The sequence below is a fragment of the Papio anubis genome, chromosome 2 (genome assembly GCF_008728515.1).
Source record: "Papio anubis isolate 15944 chromosome 2, Panubis1.0, whole genome shotgun sequence".
Classification (NCBI taxonomy): Eukaryota; Metazoa; Chordata; class Mammalia; order Primates; family Cercopithecidae; genus Papio; species Papio anubis.
The window spans coordinates 107,844,928-107,866,236 of NC_044977.1; the positions used below are offsets into that span (position 1 = coordinate 107,844,928).

Genomic DNA, 21,309 nt, shown 5'->3' on the forward strand with positions numbered 1-21,309 from the left:
TGTCTTTGTCCCTGCTTTTTTTCTGTTAAGGAATTTACCATTTGGAAGTGTGTATGTTGAGAAGATGGAGAGCATAGTGGTCAAGAGTGTGGGCCCTGGAGTTCTTGTACTTTAGTATTTGACTTTTGTGAACATTTTAATTTTGATAATTTTTCTGAAACAACTGATAGAGAGGAAAATCACTCTTTATAAACCAGGATGAGAGGAGAATCATAGTGGGTGTTTTGTATGCAAAAGGCTAAATGTTCAGAGGAGGGAGAATTTACTCTGCCCAGGCTGACTCTTCCCAAGGACAGTGAGCCTGATGTGAATGGGCAGTGAGGTTTCTGTGCTGTGGCAGAGCACCAGCAGCGTAGTGAAAGAGAAGTGTGAGCATAGAGCCACAGTGCAGGGAAAGCTGGGGGCATACATGGGGAATGTTTTTGTGTGTGTGTGGTTTTTTGGGGTTTTTTTTCTGAGACAGAGGCCCGCTCTGTCGCCCAGGCAGGAGTGCAGTGGTGTGATCTCAGCTTACTGCAATCTCTGCCTCCCGCGTTCAAGCGATTCTCCTGCCTCAGTCTCCCAAGTAGCTGGGACTATAGGTGAGTGCCACCACGCCCAGCTAATATTTGTGTTTTTAGTAGAGATGGGGTTTCACCATGTTGGCCAGGCTGGTCTCCAATTCCTGACCTCAGGCGATCCTCCCACCTCGGCCTCCCAAAGTACTGGGATTACAGGTGTGAGCCACCGTGCACGGCCTAGGGAATGTTAATTGTCCCACTTTCCCATTTGGGTGGAGCATCAGGCCGTCCATGGAGGAGAATGGTAGGAAATAAGACTGAGAGGTTGGGGCCTCCAATATCAGACGAAGTATTTGGAATGGGGTCAGGACATCAGCTCTGAGTGTTGAGATGAGAAGCAAGAAGACCCCAGAGGATCTCCTCAGATTCAGCCAGGCCTGAAGCAGTGGGGCCCGAGGCAGGGTAGAGCAGTAGGAATGGAAGGAAGAGATGCATAGGACAGGGAAGAATTTGGCAGCATTGTAGTAACTGTCCCTATTTATAAAATAAAAATTTTTAAAAAGGAAAAAAAAAGAAGATGCCAGAAGCATTTATGAGTCTTAAAGCAGAAGCAACTTCCAGTGACCTCAGTGAGAATGACCAACTATTTTAAGTATTCAAGACTTGCAAGCTATTCTTACTTTGCTACTAGAGGCCGTGTTTCACAGAACCCAGCAGTGGAAACTGTTGCATGTGGAAAGCAAAGAGGATGAGGCAAGGATGTTGCATGTGGAAAACAAAGGAGGAGGAGGCAAGGATGACAGGTTTTAAGCCTGGATGACAAGGAGCATCGGGGTGCCAGTCAGGGAGCTCACAGGTCTGGAGGAGAAGAAGGTAGAGGGAGAAGATTGGTTGGCCCTGCCGAGTTCATCTTAAGTTGTCAGTGGAGCATCCAGCTGGTAATGATAATAATAATCAGAGGTCACCTGGAGAAGAAACGTCGGGGCTGGAAACAGATGTGAGCTGGCAGCATCAAAATGAGTACTGAAGTATCAGAAGCAGACAAATTGATTTTGATCTATATACTCTACTCCACAAAACTTTAGATTTTCATCTCCTCGGATAGTCAACCAGTTCCATACTCATGTAATCTAGGCATACTCTGGAGTTATTGCAGGTTTGGTTCCAGACCACTGCAATAAAGTGAGTCAAAGTTTTTGGTTTCCTCATGCATATAAAAGTTATGTTTATATTATACTTTAGTTTATTGTGTGCCAATAACATTATGTCTAAAAAAAAATGTATATACCTTAATTAAGAAATGCTTTATGGCTAAAAAAAATACTAATTATTATCTAAGCCTCCAGTGAGTTGTAATCTTGTTGCTGGCGAAGGGTCTTGCCTTAGTGTTGATTACTGTGATTGATTTAGAGTGGTGGTTGCTGAAGTTTGGGGTGACTGTAGTAGATTTTGTAAAATAAGACACCAAGGAGGTTTGCTGCTTCAGGTGACTTCCTTTCATGAAGATTTCTCTGCAGCATGCAGTACTGTTGAGATGTAGCAATTCGGTCACATCTTCAGGCTCCACTTCTAATCCTAGGTCCCTTGCTATTTCTACCACATCTGCAGTTACTTCCTCCGCTAAAGTTTCAAACCCCTGAAAGTCATCCATGAGTCATTAACGTCTTCCAAACTCTTGTTAATGTTGATAATCCAACCTCCTCCCATGAATCACAAATGTTCTTAATGGCATCTAGAAGGTTTTCAATTTACTTTGCCCAGATCCGTCAGAAGACTCACAATCTATGGCAGCTATTGCCTTACAAAATATATTTCTTAACAAGACTTGAAAGTTGAAATTACTCCTTGATCCCTGGGCTGCAAAAAGGATGTTGTGTTAGCAGGCATGAAAGCATTAATCTCCTTGTATATCTCCATCAGAGCTGTTGGGTGGTGACTATGTGCATTGTCACTGAGTGATAATATTTTGAAAGGAATCTTTTTTATCTGAGCACTATTGAGTAGGTCTCAACAGTGGGCTTAAAATATTCAGTAAACCATGATGTAAACAGAAGTGCTGTCTTCCAGGCTTTGTTGTTCCATTTATAGGGCATAGGTTGATTTAGCATCATTCTTAAAGGCCCTACGATTTTCAGAATGGTAAATGAGCATTTAATTCAACTTAAAGTCACTGGCTGCATTAACCCCTAGCAAGAGAGTCAGCCTGTCCTTTGAAGCTTTGAAACCAGGTATTGACTTCTCGTCTCCAGCTATGAAAGTCCTAGATGACATCTTCTTCCAATAGAAGACTGTTTTGTCTCCATTAAAAGTCTATTGTTTTTCGTAGCCACATTTATCAATTATCTTAGCTAGATCTCCTGGATAACTTGCTGCAGCTCCTCCATCAGCACTTTCTGCTTTATCTTGAACCTCATGAACCAGCCTCTGCTAGCTTCAAGTATTTTTTCTGCAGCTTCCTCACTTCTCTTGGCCTTAATTGAATTGAAGAGAGTTAGGGCCTTGCTCTGGATTGACTTTGGCTTAAGGGAATGTTGTGGCTGGTTTGATCTTCTATCCAGACCACTAAAACTTTCTCCATATCAGCAACAAGGCTGTTTCACACTATTTATTATTATCATTATTATTATTTTAGAGATAGGGTCTTGCTATGTTTCCTAGGGTGGTCTCAAACTCCCAGGCTCAAGCAGTCCTGCTTTGGCCTCCCAAAGCACTGGGATTACAGGCATGAGTCACTGCTCCCAGCCCAGCTATTTCACCTTTTTATCATTCATGTGTTCACTGGAGTAGCACTTTTAACTTCCTTCAAGAACTTTTCTTTGCATTCACAACTTGGTGGTTTGGCATCAGAAGGCTAACTTTTGGCTTATCTCAGCTTTTGACATTCTTTCCTTGCTAAGCTTAATCACTTCTAGCTTTTGATTTAAAGTGAGAGACATGTAACTCTTCATTTGACCACTTATAGGCCATTGTAGGGTTATTAATTAGTCTAATTTCAATATTGTAGTGTCTCAGGGAATAGGGAGACCCATAGAGAGGGAAAGAGACAGGGGAATGGCTGGTCAATGGAGCAGTAAGAACACACACAATGTTGATTGAGGGAGTTCTTTATCTTACATGGGCACAGATCGAGGCACTGTAAAACTATTATATAGTAGTAATATCAGAGATCACAGATCACCATAACAGATATAATAATTTAAAAGTTTTAAATATTGTAAGAATTACAAGAATGTGACCTAGAGACACAAGGTGAACACATGCTGATGGAAAAATATGCTTGACATGGTGTTGCCACAAACTCAGTATGTAAAAAACATAATGTCTGCAGAGTGCAATAAAGTGAGATGGGCCTGTAACATGAATAATTTATTAGGTGTGTATAGTCTTACCATTTATAAAGCATTTTCACATTTATTTAATAATTATTACATTTTATACCCATTTAATGACTCAGAAAAATCAAGGCTCAGAGATTTAGTGAGTCAAGATGACAGAGGTGATCAGGTGGCAGATGCCATTCTCAACCAAAAACTTCTCTTTACCAATTCATTGCTTTTTTTTTTTTTTTTTTTTCTTGAGATGGAGTCTCGCTCTGTCGCCCAGGCTGGAGTGCAGTGGTGCGATCTTGGATTACTGCAACCTCCGCCTTGCGGGTTCAAGCTATTCTCCTGCCTCAGCCTCCTGAGTAGTTGGGATTACAGGCGCGTGCCACCATGCCTGGCTCATTTTTGTATTTTTAGTAGAGACGGGGTTTCACCATGTTGGTCAGGCTGGTCTTAAATACCTGATCTCATGATCTCCCCGCCTCGGCCTCCCAAAGTGCTGGGATTACAGGCGTGAGCCACCGCACCCGGCCTGCATTTTTAAAATTATAATACTGCAGCCTTTTTGTTGAGGGAAAAATATGTAAAATATTTGACAGCCTTAAAATATCTAAAACTCAAGGCTGGATGTGGTGACTCATGCCTGTAATTCCAGCACTTTGGGAGGCCCAGGCAGATGGATCACTTGAGTCCAGGAGTTCAAGACCAGCCTGGGCAACATGGTGAAACCTCATCTCTAAAAAAAATCAAAAAATTAGCCAGGCGTAGTGGCATGCCTGTAGTCCCAGCTACTTGGGAGGCTGAGGTGAGGGGATCACCTGACCCCAGGAGATTAAGGCTGCAGTGAGCCGTGATTGCACCACTGCACTCCAGCCAGAGTGAGACTCTGTCTTAAAAAATAAATAAAAATGAAAATAAAACCCCTGAAATTCCATTTTAAAAAAGAAAAGTTTGAAATTCATCTTTATTGGTACTAATTTGACAGATACTTTTCTAACAAAATATTTCCAAGAAGTTCAAAGATGTTGACTTTCCTTTGAATAGTTGGTTGTCTTCAGGTTGAGAGTAAGATTCGTTATATCTCAGTTATTAAATAAATGAATGTTTTCTAATTTTTCTTCATTTTTTTCCCTTTTTCCGTAAAGATGTAGCCATAGCTGTAACGTATAACCATGATGGGTCTTATAGCATGCAGGTAAGCCTTATTGGTTTTGTTCTACAGTGCAGAGCTGAATCTGACCTCTTTTATACTGAATAGGGTATTTTTTCACTCTCTGGTTTCTCTTAAGCCTTTGACTATTATGACTGTAGTTACGAGAATAACTTATGCTTTTATTTCAGACCCAATTTGGGGAAATTACCCCCATACAGTTTCTAACTGATTGTTTACTCAGTTGGGCTGTTATTCCTTTAAGAATAAAAACTTGGCAAAAAGCAAAAGCTTGAATCAGACATTCACAAGCCCCTAAAGTATGTGCATGTATTTACATCAAAAGCAGCAGTTCTCTCAAATTTTTTGTCTCAGGAACCCTGTACACTCTTTAAAATACCCACCAGAGCACTTTTGTTTGTGTTAATTATATCTCTTGATATTTACCATTTAGACAATTTAACTGAGAAGAACTAATTTATTATTATTTTTTAATTGTGGTGAAATACACATAATATAGAATTTACGATTTTAACTATTTGCATTCAGTGCATTCAAGTTGTTATGTAACCATCACAACCATCCATCTCCAGAACTTCTTTCTTCTTGTGAAACTAGAATTCTGTACTCACTGATTAAACAGTTACACTCCATTCCTTCTTCCCCCATCCCCTGAGAACCACGATTCTACTCTCTGTCTCTATGAATTTGACTATTCTAGGTACCTGATAAAAGCGGAATAATGTGGTATTTGTCCTTTTGTAACTGGCTTATTTCACTTGGTACAGTATCTTCAAGGTTCTTCCATGGTGTAGCATATGTGAGAATTTCCTGTTTTTTTGTTTTGTTTTGTTTTGTTTTGTTTTTAAGGCTGAAAAATACTCTGTTGTGTGTATATACCACATATTCATTATCCATTCAGCCATTAATGAACATTCCGGTTGTTTCTAGCTTTTGGCTATTGTGAATAATGCTGCTATGAACAGGGGTGTACAAATACTTCTTTAAGACTCTGTTTTTTGTCCTTTTGGGTATATATCCAGTAGTGGAATTGCTAGATCATATGGTGATTCTGATTCTTTGGGAAACCACCATAGTGTTTTCCATCGCAGCTGCAGCGGTTTGCAGTCCCATCAACAGTACACAGTGGCTCCAGTCTCTTCACATCCTTGCCACTACTTATTATTTTCTGGGGTTTTACTTTTTTGTTTTAATAATAGCAATACTAATGAGTGTGAGGTAGTAGTATCTCACCGTGACTTTGACTTGCATTTCCATAATGACTAATGATGTCGAGCATCTTTTCATGTACTTATTGGCCATTTGTATATCTTGTTAGAAAAATCTGTATTCGAGTCCTCTGCCAATTTCTTAATCTGGTTGTTTTATCGTTGTTGTTGAGTTGTAGGATAAATCGAAAAAAATTTAAAACCTAATCACAAGTACACATTCCATTAGCCATCACAGTGATAACATTATCACACGTTCAGTAGCCTCTCGAAAATTCCGTTGTGTACTTATGAGACAATGAGGTTATAAAAAACAATACCTTAATCTTTTTTTTTTTTTTTTTTTTTTGGAGATGGAGTTATGCTCTTGTTGCCCAGGCTGGAGTGCAATGGCGTGATCTCAGCTCACCACCACCCCTGCCTCCCGGGTTCAAGTGATTCTCCTGCCTCAGCCTCCCAAGTAACTGGGATAACAGGCATGCACCACCATGCCTGGCTAGTTTTGTGTTTTCAGTAGAGACAGGGTTTCACCATATTGGTCAGGCTGGTCTCGAACTCCCAACCTCTCAGGTGATCCGCCCACCTCTGCCTCCCAAAGTGCTGGGATTATGGGCATGAGCCATCACGCCTGGCCTTCTTAGTCTTGTTATGATTTGTGGATGCCCTAAAAGGGTATTAGGGACCCCAAGGAACACACAGGTCATATTTTGAGAACCTCTAGTGTAAAGTTCATGGTAATCCTCAATTAGAAGAAGACCATTACATTGGCAAAATGGAATGCTTAAATGGTTTTTAAAAAGTGGGAATTCAATCAAATTCCTATAGTAAGGTACAACTTCAGGAAATAGAATAACTCATTTTTAATATGAGCTAAGAGATGTCAAATCCTGCAGAATAGATTTGTCAGTGATATGTATTAGACCTCCCAACACTTTGAGACACATTGATTTTCTTTCTCTGAGATTCAGAAAAACCATGGAAAGTCTGCCTACTTGGGTATAAGGGCTATAATTCATATTAATGCCTCTGGTTTGAGATAATTTCTTGTCCTATGGTAGCTGGTAAAGTAGATTGCCAATTTGTTCTTATCTGCTCATGGAACTACATTCACAATTTTAAAATGTGTTTTCATGAATCTTTAAACAAAACAGTTTCCAATCTAACCTTTGTCCTAAGAATTCCACAAACATTCAAATGGCTGTTTTAGTAGGTTACAAAGCATAGTAAAATGTCATATTTAACTTAGGATAGATGAGAACCAATGTATAAATATTGCAGTATGACCTATTTCACCTTAGTCTACGTAATATATTTGAAAAGAATAGCCATTTAACTTCTACACTAGCATTGTGGGAATTGAAATGAAGACTATAGAGAGAAGATTTAAATGGAGTTTTTACCTAAGGGAAATTTTAAAACAGAAAGGTTCCATGTCCTTTTATCAGCTTCCTTGAAACATTGTGAACTTTGTTCTTTGGCGTATGGTCTCTTACAGTGAGAAAATTATGGCCAATCTCCAGCTAATTTATGTTCTTAAATCATAACTGAAACCCATGAATTGAGCCTACGTGTTGATAAAAGAATATCTAATTATGTGGTTCTGGCTTTTTCTTGGTGACTGACTTTGGCACAGGAAAACTAAATTTGACTTCAAATACTCAGAAATAATTTTGTATTACAAACGTAATATATGCAAATGAATTTTAATAACTTTGCATAACTTGATTTGTATTTTTGTTTCATATTTTTAGTGCTATCTTTATATATTTACATGAACCTTAATCTATAGCATTATGGATAAGTTATATAACTTTTTTTCCCCTTTTAATTATCTTCCTGTCATTTCTATATGAAGTATCTTGGTTAGGAATAGGGGAAAAGTTCCATGACTTTTTAAAATATATATATATGTTTAAGACGTATTTTATGTTTTAAAACTACCAATAGTGAAGAATTGATTCTGATCTTATTAATTCTGTAGGGTTGTTCATTTATTTTAAAGATCTTATTTTCATTTTTTTCAGATTGAAGATAAAACTTTCCAGGTCCTTGGCGATCTTTACAGCGAGGAAGACTGCACTTACCTGAAATGTTCTGTTAATGGAGTTGCTAGTAAAGCTAAGTTGATTATCCTGGAAAACACTATTTACCTATTTTCCAAGGTAATGTGTCTTCTTTATAATATCACTCCTGGGGCATGGGAAAAAACTGTTTGGCCCGAGACATTTCACTGAAAGAGATTAGAAAGATCCAGCTTCCTTCGACCATTGCTGTGACCCTTTTCCCTCAGTTTCCCTCGCCATTCTGTGTTTCTTTGCTGAATTCCTGCCCTCTCTAGTTTCCCATTCACTTCTCTCATTCACACAGATGCTCATTGATAGACACATATCCATTTTCTTCCTGAATTCTGAAACAAATCCTTACATTTTCTTTGTCAGAGAGTATCTCCCTGCTCAGTGGGTGTTATTGTCTCAGGGCTTTGATGTCTGAACACTTTTCCCCACCCACCATCACCCTGACAACTGGAATCCTGGTGACTTTGGAGGAGGTGACCACTGAGAGAGGAGTCTGTGGACCAGATGTTCCTTGTGGGGAAGGTGGACAGTAGGAAGGTGGATGGCATTAGTGGTGGTCTCTTGACAGTCAGAGCCAAGGCAGGCTTTGCATGGTTTTGGTTAGGAGCCTGCTGGCCAGTGAGTCTGTAACCTTCTGCCTGGGCAGAGGAGGATAATGCATTATCAAATATGCTGTGGCCTCACAGTGCTTTGTGATGAGATTCCTTTGGTAGTCTAGTAAGTAAACTACTATATATGGAGTTGAGGATGATCCCACTTTGCCAGGCATTCCTTTCCATAGCCAATTGTGCTATAGTTATATGATGATAGAGGCAGTATAATGGAATGGTGAAGAGCACAAGTTCTAAAATGTGAAGATGCTTTAGTTCAAATCCTGGCCTTGCCACTTAACAGCCGTGTGACTTTGGCTGTTAAACTCTCTGGGCTTTAGTTCTCCTATCTATAAACAGTAATAATAACAGCAATAACAGTAATAATAATAGGTGCAGTGGCTTGTGCCTGTAGTCCCAACACTTTGGGAGGCCACGGCAAGCAGATTGCTTGAGACCAGGAGTTTGAGACCAGTCTGGGTAACATAGTGAGACCCCATCTCTACAAAAAATTTTAAACATTAGCCAGGCATGGTGGTGTGTGCCTGTAATCCTAGCTACCCAGGAGGCTAATGCAGGATTATTAATAGGCTTAGGAGTTCAAGGTTGCAGTGAGCTATGATTGTGCCACTGTATTCCAGCCTGGGTGGCAGAGCAAGACCCTGCCTCTAAAAAATATTAATAATAGTACCTTCCTCATAGAGTTGTTGTGATGATTAATGACATAATATATGTGTGTTAAAACCAATTTCTAGCATACTGAGCATCTGAGAGTGGGGGTGCTACTGAAAATGGCTACCAGACAGTGGCTACTTGTTGTCTACAGTTAATGCTTTATTTTTATTTTATTTTTTGAGATGGAGTCTCGCTCTGTCACCCAGGCTGGAGTGCAGTGGCGCAATCTCGGCTCACTGCAAGCTCCACCTCCCGGGTTCACTGCATTCTCCTGCCTCGGCCTCCTGAGTAGTTGGGACTGCGGGCGCCTGCCACGTCGCCCGGCTAATTGTTTGTATTTTTTAGTAGAGACGGGGTTTCACCGTGTTAGCCAGGATAGTCTCAATCTCCTGACCTCATGATCCACCCGCCTCGGCCTCCTAAAGTGCTGGGATTACAGGCGTGAGCCACGGCACCTGGCCTAAATCTTTTAATATACTGTGAGGCATGTATACCGTTACCTCTTTACAGTTGGAAACCAAGGCTGAGAGGGGTTTAATAATTTGCTCAAGGTCATAAAGCTAGATTAGAACCCTGGTATTAATGGTGACTAATTTTTGTGTGTGTATGTGTGAGTCAGAGTCTCCGTCACCCAGGCTGGAGTGCAGTGGCATAGTCTCAGCTCACTACAGCCTCTACCTCCCAGGTTCAAGTGATCCTCCTGCCTCAGCTCCCGAATAGCTGGGACTATAGGCGCGTACCACCACACTGGGCTGATTTTTGTATTTTTTGTAGAGATGAGGTTTTGCTATGTTGCCCAGGCTTGTCTCGAACTCCTGGACTCAAGCCATCTGCCTGCCTTGGCCTCCCAAAGTGCTGGGATTACAAGCGTGAGCCACTGCGCCCAGCCATGATGACTAATATTTAACAAATAGTGGGAAACAATTACCTCAGGTATGTTAGTAAAAATATAGTGATAGGATCTTGATTCCATTTTCAGTTTGTTTTCTGTTTCTAGGAAGGAAGTATTGAGATTGACATTCCAGTCCCCAAATACTTATCTTCTGTGAGCTCAGAAGGAACTCAGGGAGGCCCCCTAGCTCCTATGACTGGAACCATTGAAAAGGTAATGACGTAGCATCTGTAGAGTGATGTTCAGTAAGTTTTAATACGTGGCTTTGTTGAACTTTGCCATTTATGGCCTTTTCCCTTTCTAAACCTTGCCCACTGGCAAGCATCCACTTCACAAAAACAAGAGGATCTATTACAGATTCAAATGTTTTATCACAGTCCTCTCTGAAAATACCCATTTACCTCATTTATGAAAAAGACTGCTGTTTTTGAAGGCAGGCATTTGCATCAAAGTACAAATAATCTAAATTGTCTTTTTATGATTAAAACTGAGCATTCATTAAGCATTATTCAAAAAAGCTGGTTTTGAATGTTAAATTTAATAGCAACAAATTTTTCATGAAATAGTGACATTTTCTTTAGTGTACATAGTTGCATCTCTGTTAATGTAAAAGGCTGGTATCGGTGAAGAACGATACGGTTTCGTGTTGAATGCAGTGTATAATTCACAGTTGCAATCCATACTGTCTGAGTCAGTTCGGGCTGCTAGAACAGAATACCATAGACTGGGTGACTTTTAAACAATAGAAGTTTATTTCTCACGATGCTAGAGGCTGGGAAATCCATCAAAGCACCAGCAGATTAGGTGTCTGGTGAGATTCTACTTACCGATTTCATATACAGCCATTTTTTCTCTTGTGTCCTCACGTGGTGGAAAGGACAAGGGACCTCTCTTCAGGCCTCTTTCATAAGGGCACTAATGTCATTCATGAGGTCAGATCCCTCATGACCTAATCACCTGCTAAAGGCCCCACCTCCAAATACCATCATCCTGGAGGTCAGGATTTCAACAAATGAATTCTGGGGGGATATAGACATTTATACTGTAGCACGTATTGATATAACATCAACTGGTGATAGATCAGTATCCATTGTCTCCTTTTATATACTTGAATACAGTAGAGTCTCCTCAAATCCATTTAAGTCATAAAAACTCAACTGTATATGCTTGAAACAAAAAAAAGAAGAAGAAGAAAATAACTACTTAAATAGCGTGGGTGATTTCAGCCACCATTCTCCTTTGGACATATTTACCCCAAGTGGGTATGAGCTAGGAGACCTGGATCTGCCGTTAGCTCATTGGATTTCATTCCCATGGCCTCTCATAGTGTAGGCATCTCTGCACAACTCTGTTAGTCTCCCACTTAGTAGCCATGTTAACCACAATGAAAGTGAGACCATACAGGATCTATGAGTCTACTCATATGTATACAAAGGAAAACAGAAATCGCTTTCTGGGGTCGCTAATAAGTTTAATTCTGTTGCATGAAGGTTGTTTTCACATTTACTACACAGGGCTCTGAAGACTTCAGACACACTTACCATACTTGGCCCTAGACAACCCCAAAACAAGAAAACCAGTCAAGACCCGCATCCCTCTTCCCTGTCTGGTGAAGACATTTAAGTATATTAGTCCTTCCCTACAGTAGGCAATGTGTCTTGTTTCTACATTCTTGAAAAAAATGAAAGGATATCAAAACATATGGAGTATATTCATGTGATTCAAGCAAAACTAAGTGGTTTTGGGGGTGGGGACAGGGGACTAAGCAGTGCTACCCGTCAATGACAGTGCCAGCAATGCCACATTGACCTGCAGGCCTCTGATTTGACCAGTACATTTGATCTGCAGGCCTCTGATTTGACTAGTACATTTGGGCTGCAGGCCTTTGATTTGACCAGTACATTTGGGTTGTAGGCCTTTGATTTGACCAGTACATTTGGGCTATAGGCCTCTGATTCGACCAGTACATTTGGCAGATAGCACAACCACATACTACTTCTGCCTGTAAGTTTATATAGCAACTCTATGGACCACAAAGGACCTCTGTGTTTTTTTTTTTTCTTTTAATTGATGTATTATTGTGTATATTCGTGGTTTACAACATGTTGTGAGTACATATAGACAGTAAAATGGTTACTGTAATGAAGCAGATTAACATATCTAGGACCTCTGTGTTTTCAAATATTAACCTGTCACACTGAATCTCAAGGTGTTTGTCAAAGCTGGAGACAAAGTGAAAGCGGGAGATTCCCTCATGGTTATGATCGCCATGAAGATGGAGGTAAGGAAATTATGAGTTCAGTTGCTAAGAGGACTTTGGGAGCAATCAGACCTAATTGTTCCTTTGGCTTATTTTGTAACTTAATACCACCTTAAATATGAAGAGCAATGAATTGACAAAGCATTAATTGTAGGAAACAAAACCAAACTATCTTTCTTGTAAAAAGATTTTTATTTTAATTTTGTGAAATTGTACCTGTCATTTCTGATTCTGAAATTAATGAAATTGTCAATAGCTTGGAATCAGGTAGTAACCCAACTGAATGTTAACTGTTGGTGTTTTCTAAGGCTGAATCAAGGATGCCAGGCATCAGTTTCAAAGTGAAAACCTGAATCAAATTAAATTAGCTGTTCAGGTTTTTAGCCGGTTCAAATGGTAGGTCAGTGATTCTTAGGCTGAATGTTGCAGTCCTTAACTTAGAGTGGTTCAATTAAGGATTTTTCAGCTTGACAATAGTGTAAAACCATACACGTTGAATGTACTCCTCAACTTACATTGAATTTATCTGGACCTGACCCCATTGTAAGTCAAGGAGCATGTGTACAGTCACCTGGGGAGATTTTAAAAACTGCTTCCCCAGACCCATTGAATTGCGATCTCCAGGATAAAGCCCAAGGATCAATACTTTTGAAAGGCCGGGCACAGTGGCTGATGCCTGTAATCCCAGCACTTTGGGAGGCCAAGGCAGGTGGATCATTTGAGGTCAGGAGTTCACAACCAGCTTGGCCAACATGGTGAGACCCCATCTCTATTAAAAATACAAAAATTAGCTGGGCATGGTGGTGCATGCCTGTAATCCCAGCTACTCGGGAGGCTGAGGCAGGAGAATTGCTTGAACCTGGGAGGCAGAAGTTGCAGTGAGCTGAGATCTTGCCACTGCACTCCAGCCTGGGTGACAGAGCAAGACTCTGTCTCAATTTAAAAAAACAAACAACAACAACAACAAAAAACAAGAACAATTGTTGAAAGCTTCCTAGGTGCAATTCTAACATGAAGCTCAAGTTGAGAACTGAGAGCTACACCAGAGCTTCCCAGTCATATCGTTGAATGGTCACTGCTGTGTCCTAGTGTTAATTCCTCTCACCTTGTTACCGTTCTCCCTGTGTGCTGTGATGTTAAAAATAAAAACAACAACAACAAAGTGTTGGAAAGCACTGAGAGACAACAAAACATCAAAGTTGGCTACAGTTTTCATTTTTGGTCTCCCTTTCTTGACTTGGTGTATACTGTCCTCATTAGTATTGCAGCTGTCTTTTGTCCTGTCTTGTGTCTCTGCAGCATACCATAAAGGCTCCAAAGGATGGCACAATAAAGAAAGTGTTCTACAGAGAAGGTGCTCAGGCCAACAGACACACTCCTTTAGTGGAGTTTGAGGAGGAAGAGTCAGACAAAAGGGAATCAGAATAAACTCCAGCAAGGAAATGGCCAATTAAGTAGTGTCTTCTCTCTCCACCAAAAAGAGAACGTGCCTCCTGCTTTTCTCGGGGTCTCATAAAAAGCAGTTTTACTAAATGATTGTATGCTTGTGCTGAATGCCTTTCATATTTGAGAATCATGCATTTGGATCACAAATATAATAAATTATCTCAAAATATTTCATACTAATAAAGTTGAATTATTCTTTTTTATTGGAAACCAATGTTTATTTCTGCCTCAAATTTTATACACTGTAGTCTCTTTTAGGAAGGGAGGAAGAGAAAAGGACATTTAATTAAATGAATTACTTTCCAGTTGCTGTTATGAAGAAAATGGGCAGTAACATGTTTCAGGGATGCCCTGGAGTTCAACAACTAAGGTTTTGTCTGGCCAAAAAGTAACTTACTAGGTAGTTTAAAATACATGGATATTAGCTGGGCACAGTGGCTTACATCTGTAATCCCAGCACTTTGGGAGGCTGAGGTGGGCGGATCGCTTGAGTTCAGGAGTTCAAGACCAGCCTGGCCAATATAGTGAAACCCCGTCTCTACAAAAAATAAGCCGGGTGTGGTGGTGTACACCTGTAGCCCCAGCTATTTGGGAGGCTGAGGCGGGAGAATCGCTTGAACCTGGGAGGCAGAGGTTGAGGTAAGTCAAGACCGCACCACTGCACTTCAACCTGGGTGACAAAGTGAGACTCCATCTCAAAACAAATATATAAATATAAATAAGGAAAGACATGGATATTGTTTCTAGTGTTTGTGATTAGAAAGTTTCTATCTAGGTTGCCTCTGCCTTTATTGTACTTTATAAGCTTATAAAAATACATGTATTTTATATCTATTACATGCTAAAATATATTAATATAAATGTTTGGTAAATTTGAAAAGCATAATTTTACAGAAAAAGATAAGAATTAAAAGCCTGAGGCCGGGCGCGGTGGCTCAAGCCTGTAATCCCAGCACTTTGGGAGGCCGAGACAGGCGGATCACGAGGTCAGGAGATCGAGACCATCCTGGCTGACACGGTGAAACCCCGTCTCTACTAAAAAATACAAAAAACTAGCCGGGCGAGGTGGCGGGCGCCTGTAGTCCCAGCTACTCGGGAGGCTGAGGCAGGAGAATGGCATGAACCTGGGAGGCGGAGCTTGCAGTGAGCTGAGATCTGGCCACTGCACTCCAGCCTGGGCCACAGAGTGAGACTCTGTCTCAAAAAAAAAAAAAAGCCTGAGCCTGCTGAATACTTTTTTTTTAGAAATACTTTTTTCATTATGAAGAAAAACCATTCAGTTTACTTTTGTCTAGATTCCGTGTTACTTTTACTAACAGACGTGCAGCCCTTTGCATTTTTATATATTCATTGAAGTGTTAAATATTTGTTGAATTGAGTTCTTGTTGAATACATAAGACTATGCTAAATGTTGTGGAAAATACAGAGAAATATAAAAGATGGTCTCCGTACTTTAAGATGCCTATAATTGGGAAAGTAAAACATAATCATGTCTGCTATGATGAGAATGTGTGCCCTATATTTCACGTGTTAAAAACTTAATCCCCAAGTTCGTGTGTTGATTAGAGGTAGGACCTTCGGGAAGTAATTAGGATTGGATATGGTCATCAGGGTGGGGCCCCCATGATGGAACTGGTGGCTTTAAAAGAGAAAGAGAGACCTGAGCTGGCTCGCTCTTGCCCTCTTGCCATGTGATGCCCTATACCATGTTATGACACAGGAAAAAGTCCCTCAGCAGACACTGGCCCCTTGATCTTGAACTTCCCAGACTTCATAACTGTAAGAAATAAATTTCTTCATAAATTATCCAGTCTGTGATACTCTGTTTTAGCAATGCAAAACAGACCATGACAATGTCAGAAGTTACAGTTTTAGCAAGGGAGCCTTTTCCCCTTTCCAAACAAAATTTTCTCTGTTTAAGAGACAGAAAAGCGGCCGGGCACAGTGACTCATGCTTGTAATCCCAGCACTTTGGGAGGCCAAGGTGGGCAGATCACAAGGTCAAGAGATCGAGACCATCCTGGCCAACATGGTGAAACCCGTCTCTACTGAAAATACAAAGATTAGCTGGGCATGATGGTGCGCGCCTGTAGTCCCAGCTACTCGGGAAGCTGAGGCAGGAGAATTGCTTGAACCAGGGAGTTGGAGGTTGCAGTGAGCTGAGATCGTGCCACTGCACTCCAGCCTGGTAACAGAGTGAGACTCTGTCTCCAAAAAAAAAGACGGAAAAGCAAAGGTGATGTGATGGAAATTTCACATTGCTGTTTGCCCCCTTTTGGAGAATGCTGTTTGTATCCTTCAGTGGAACATGGTTGAGTTCACTGTTGCATTGTTAAGTGACTGTGTTGGGGATATGTGTATTGAAGGAATTCGAAGCCAGCCTGCCCAATTACCCACATATTGGTAGAATTCTTTCTTTAGGATCTTTGCCAGGTCTGGTGCTGTGTGAGCAGAGTTGTTTTGCACATGAATGCATCTGTTTCTGCTACAGACACTTACAGAGCATTTGCTGTACACTAGGGCCTCTGGAAACAAAGATGGTAATAAATGACTCTGCCCTTGCCCTATCTAATGGGAAACAGGATCCGGCTGCATAGAAAAATGTAATATAGGCCAGGCGTGGTGGCTCACATCTGTAATCCCAGCACTTTGGGAGACCGAGGCAGGTGGATCACCTGAGGTCAGGAGTTGGAGACCAGCCTGGCCGACATGGTGAAACCCCATCCTTAGTAAAATTACTAAAATTAGTCGGGCGTGGTGGCACATGTCTGTGGTCCCAGCTACGCAGAAGGCTGAGGCAGGAGAATTGCTTGAACCCTGGAGGCAGAGATGGCAGCGAGCCAAGATCATGCCACTGCACTCCAGCCTGGGCAATGGAGTGAGACTCCATCTCAAAAAAAAAAAAGTAATATAATTGACAATAAGTGGTATAATATACCTGTCTACTAGGTGCCATGTGCGGTCAGGTGAGTGAGGTACTAAATTCTGCTTTGGGTCAGGAGGCTGAGGGAGAGGCAGTGATGTTTGAACTGGGCTTTGGAGGATAGCCGTTTGCCAGATGGAGAAAGGTGGTGAGTCCAGGCCGTTGCAGGCAGAGGGACTCGCAAGGTCTAGGACGGTAAGGCATGAAGGCATGCAACGTGTTTGGGGCACAGAGTGGATGGCTCAGGCCACTAGGCAGAGAAGGGCAAGCAAGGGATGCAGCTGCCTAGCAGTAAAAGGCCTTCTCTTGTCCCAGAGGACTTCATTCTGGAGGCAGTGAGGAGCTGCTGGAGATTTTCAACCAACTTGAGTTTTTCAAGTTGTATAATGTCCACAGTCTGGAGTACAGGCTGGAAAGTGGAGAGAGGCTGGAGACAGTCCCAGACACCAGGTATGTGGGCCAGGCTGGCTGCAGCGGCTCAAGCCTATAATCCCAGCACTTTGGGAGGCAGAGTCTGGAGGATCACTTGACACCGGGAGTTGGAGACCAACCCCACACCGCCTGCCCCAGGTCTCTACAAAAAATTTAAAAATTAGGCATGGTGGTGCATCCCTGTAGTCCCAGCTACTTGGGAGGCTGGGGTGGGAGGATTGCTTGAGCCCAGGAGTTCGAGGTTACATTGCTCTATGATCGCACGTCACTGCACTCCAGCCTGGACAACAGAGTGAGACCCTGTCTCAAAAAGAAAAAGAAAAAGTACAGGTCAGGGTGGGGAAAACAGACTATGGTGCACATCGTGACTTAAAACTACTTCTCCCTTGGGTAAGACCCATTACAGGCATGGACCAAAACAGTCATTGGTTGGAAAAAAGCAGCTAACTACCTTCTCTTTGATAGCAGCGTGGCTCAGATATTTAATAACCAAGAGAAGAACAACATTTAAGAACCCCAATGATTGCTTTTTGATCACAGGGGAGAACACATAGCATTGTAGTTGAAATACAGCAGTTAAAATTCTTGCATTCAGACCCTAGCTTTGTCACTTATTAGCTGTATTGCCTTGGGCAAGTCATTTAACCTCTCTCAGCTTTATTTGTAAAATCTGAGGTGGCAGCACTACCTCACAGGCTTGTTTTGGAGATTAAAGGAGAAAATGTAGAGGTTGCCTTTAGCATTGTACCTGGAAAATCATTTATACTTGCCTGGTAGTTATTGCCAACTCTGGTTCTTGCTAGGGAGCAATTAAGAAACTGCTGTAAATTCAGCCTAGCTGGTTACTCTTGCCAGGAAAAATCCCAAGTCCCAGGATGGTGAAAAATCCTGCTTGGACATGCATCACCCTGACCCCTCTCTCCCCTCCCTTCCCCAGCTGTAGCCTGCTCCAGTGTGACCCAGGAACCTGTCAACCACTGACAGACTGTGTTGCTGCCGGACTGTAGGGGGAAGCCTCCGTCAGTAGGTAGAGCTGTGTGCTGGTGGGACAGCAGCCCACCCATTTGCATGAAGGCTGGGTCAACTTGGAACAACTCACTTGGAACAACTCACCTGGAACAACTCACTTGCATGAAGGCTGGGTCTGGACTTGCTCCACCTGCCACCGTCAGTTGTCACATGTGTGTAGCTGGTGCTGGAGAGGAAGCCTGTGTCTGGCTTGCGCCTCAGTGTGGGCAGGCATCACACTTGCTGCTGGGCAGCAGAGTAGGGCGGTCTTTCATTTAGCTGAACTCTTTCCCCCTTTTCCTCCTCCACAATCGACTTCTCACTCCTGCACACTTACTGTTAACCCTCAACTAGTCCTCTTAGGAATATTAGAAGGTGAAATGTGCATCTGTGCCCTGCCTAGCCAGGGCTCTTCTGCTGTTGTCATGAAAGTATTTACAGTGTTGACAGTAATGTTTGCACGTCTATTACATCTTTCATCAGAAGATCTCAAAAAAGCACTTCTAGGCGGGGAGTGGTGGCTCACGTCTGTAATTCCAGCACTTTGGGAGGCCAAGGTGGGCGTTTCACCTGAGGTCAGGAGTTCGAGACCAACCTGGCTGATATGGTGAAATCCTGTCTCTACTAAAAAAAAGATACGAAAATTAGCCGGGCATGGTCGGGGGGGCGCCTGTAGTCCCAGCTACTTGGGAGGCTGAGGCAGGAGAATTGCTTGAGCCTGGGAGGCGGAGGTTGCCGTGAGCCTAGGTTGTGCCACTGCACTTCAGCCTGGGTGACAGAGCAAGACTTTGTCTCAAAAAAACAAACAAACAAACAAAAAAAAACACTTCTCGATTTTCACACTAGGCTTCAAAATACCCCGGAAGAGGAAAATGCGATTTAAACTGTGTGGTAGAAGAGATGGCTGTCCCCAAATGCTTTACTCCTTGCTTAGTACAAAGGACCTTAGGGTACCAGTCTCCTCCTGCTAATAAAACACTGTTCCCTGAGGGCTGACCCCAGGGTGCCGCCCCTAGAGATTAGTAGTTTTTCCCCACCAGACTGGGAGTATAGGGCATCCCAAGAGGCCCTGCCTGCAGCTCTCAGCTCTCTGCCACAGGCGGAGTGGAAACACTCTTGCCCATCCTCCCCCAACCCCTGGGAATGTCCCTGGCGACACCATTCCTTCTGGACCAAGGGGTGCCTGGGCCTTGAGGAGATTATACCCCTGATACCGATGATTACCTTGTCACCCTGACATTTGTCTCCCATTTGCTGGATCCCTGGGGACTCAAAATGCCTTGGTGCCTCTAACTGGCTCAGTCTCCTGCAGCGAGTTCCAAGTGAAGTGTGCACTCTCCTCTGCCACCTCCAAGCCACAGCACAGACGTCAACTCCCTCCCTGCTAAGAATGGCTGATGGCATTCTCTGTATGTATACCACCCCTCATTACCATTTTGCTAAACTGTTAGATTAGATTAGATATAATTCTTATTCCAAAACCAGCCTCCCCCAGAAACAAAAATCCACTAACAAAAACAGGGTAATTTGGGACTTCTCCCTCTTCCCAGTTATTCCTTTATCATTACGAACTATGCCATAAAAGTATTATGGTTTTTTTCCATTATTGAAAGCAGGCAGTTAAAAGTGCTACTCCAGTGAACACATAAATGATAAGAAGGTGAAACCGCCAGGCTAGGAGCAGTGGCTCACGCCTGTAATCCCAGAATTTTGGAAGGAGGAGGCAGGAGGATTGCTTGAGCCCAGGAGTTCAGGAGTTAGAGACCAGCCTGGTAGGGAGACCCTATCCCTACAAATAATTTAGAAAATTAACTGAGCATAGTGGCAGGCACCTGTGGTATCAGCTACTTGGGAAGCTGAAGTAGGAGGATTGGCTGAACTTAGGAGTTTGAGGCTGCGGTGAGCCGTGATCGCGCCACTGAGCGACAGAGCGAAACTCTGCCAAAAAAAAAAAAATAATAATAAAAATCTATTTAGAATGGGAGTTTATATTAAAACATTTCTCCAGACTAACTGATCCTCTGATTGCTTAACTTACAGAAGAAGACTAATCACTTGAAACCTTAATAGAAATAATATGTTTCAACATTGCTGAGGAATTTGTTAACTTCCCAGATGAAAATTCTGGGATTAGGTGGTGAGTAGAGAAACAGGCAGTGAGGGCCAACATTCAGAGGTTTGCATTTCATGAAAGGGCTTTGGAAGTATCTGAAATTTGGAGAAATGTACTTAGGAGGTGGGGTCTGTGACAGTTTAGGTCTTATATACACAAGGACAAAATTTCACCCTCCTCCTAGAACATCAGGGAGATGGATTAATGAGAAAGATGTGACTCACCAAGGGCAATATTACATTTATAAACACTGAAAGAATATACCAGTTTAGAAACTCTTATCATCAACCCTGCTTTTTCAGATGTTTTTATTCTTGTATTTTTTGCACATTTTTATTATTTGCTAATGTAATTCTCCTTTCCAAAAAAAAAATCTGACTTGCTTAAGTGAATGTTTAAAGAAGTTAAAAACTGCACAGTGGAATCCACATTTAGGAAACTCCTTTATGAGCAGAAATATTTGTCTCTTCCTCAAACAGAAATTTCACGTTGCTATTAAAACAAAGTGACTTGATTTCTTAGATACACTAATAAACAGTATAATGTACCAACACTTTAGTTATGATTTCTTCTTTTTTATATTTATTTTTTTTAGACAGGATCTTGCTCTGTCACCCAGGCTAGAGTGCAATGGTCATCATCACAGCTTACATCAGCCTCAGCCTTCTGGGCTCAAGTGGCCCTCCCACCTCA

General features: G+C 41.9%; 1 protein-coding gene across 10 annotated transcripts in view; it reads left to right on the forward strand.

The window, feature by feature from the left end:
• The window catches only part of MCCC1 (methylcrotonoyl-CoA carboxylase 1), an 84,726-nt gene extending 70,372 nt beyond the window's left edge, over positions 1 to 14,354 (forward strand). For 9 of the 10 annotated variants that reach the window (XM_009201292.1, XM_009201286.2, XM_009201291.1 and 6 more), the window contains 5 exons: positions 4,969 to 5,018; positions 8,227 to 8,364; positions 10,540 to 10,647; positions 12,644 to 12,715; positions 13,994 to 14,354. In XM_009201292.1, coding sequence (XP_009199556.1) covers positions 4,969 to 5,018; positions 8,227 to 8,364; positions 10,540 to 10,647; positions 12,644 to 12,715; positions 13,994 to 14,122 — 497 coding nt within the window. In that variant the 3' untranslated portion in view covers positions 14,123 to 14,354. Of the gene's footprint in view, positions 1 to 4,968; positions 5,019 to 8,226; positions 8,365 to 10,539; positions 10,648 to 11,948; positions 12,044 to 12,643; positions 12,722 to 13,993 lie in introns of those variants that run through there. The other variant, XR_643879.4, reaches the window with a different exon arrangement.
• Positions 14,355 to 21,309: the final 6,955 nt, after the last annotated feature.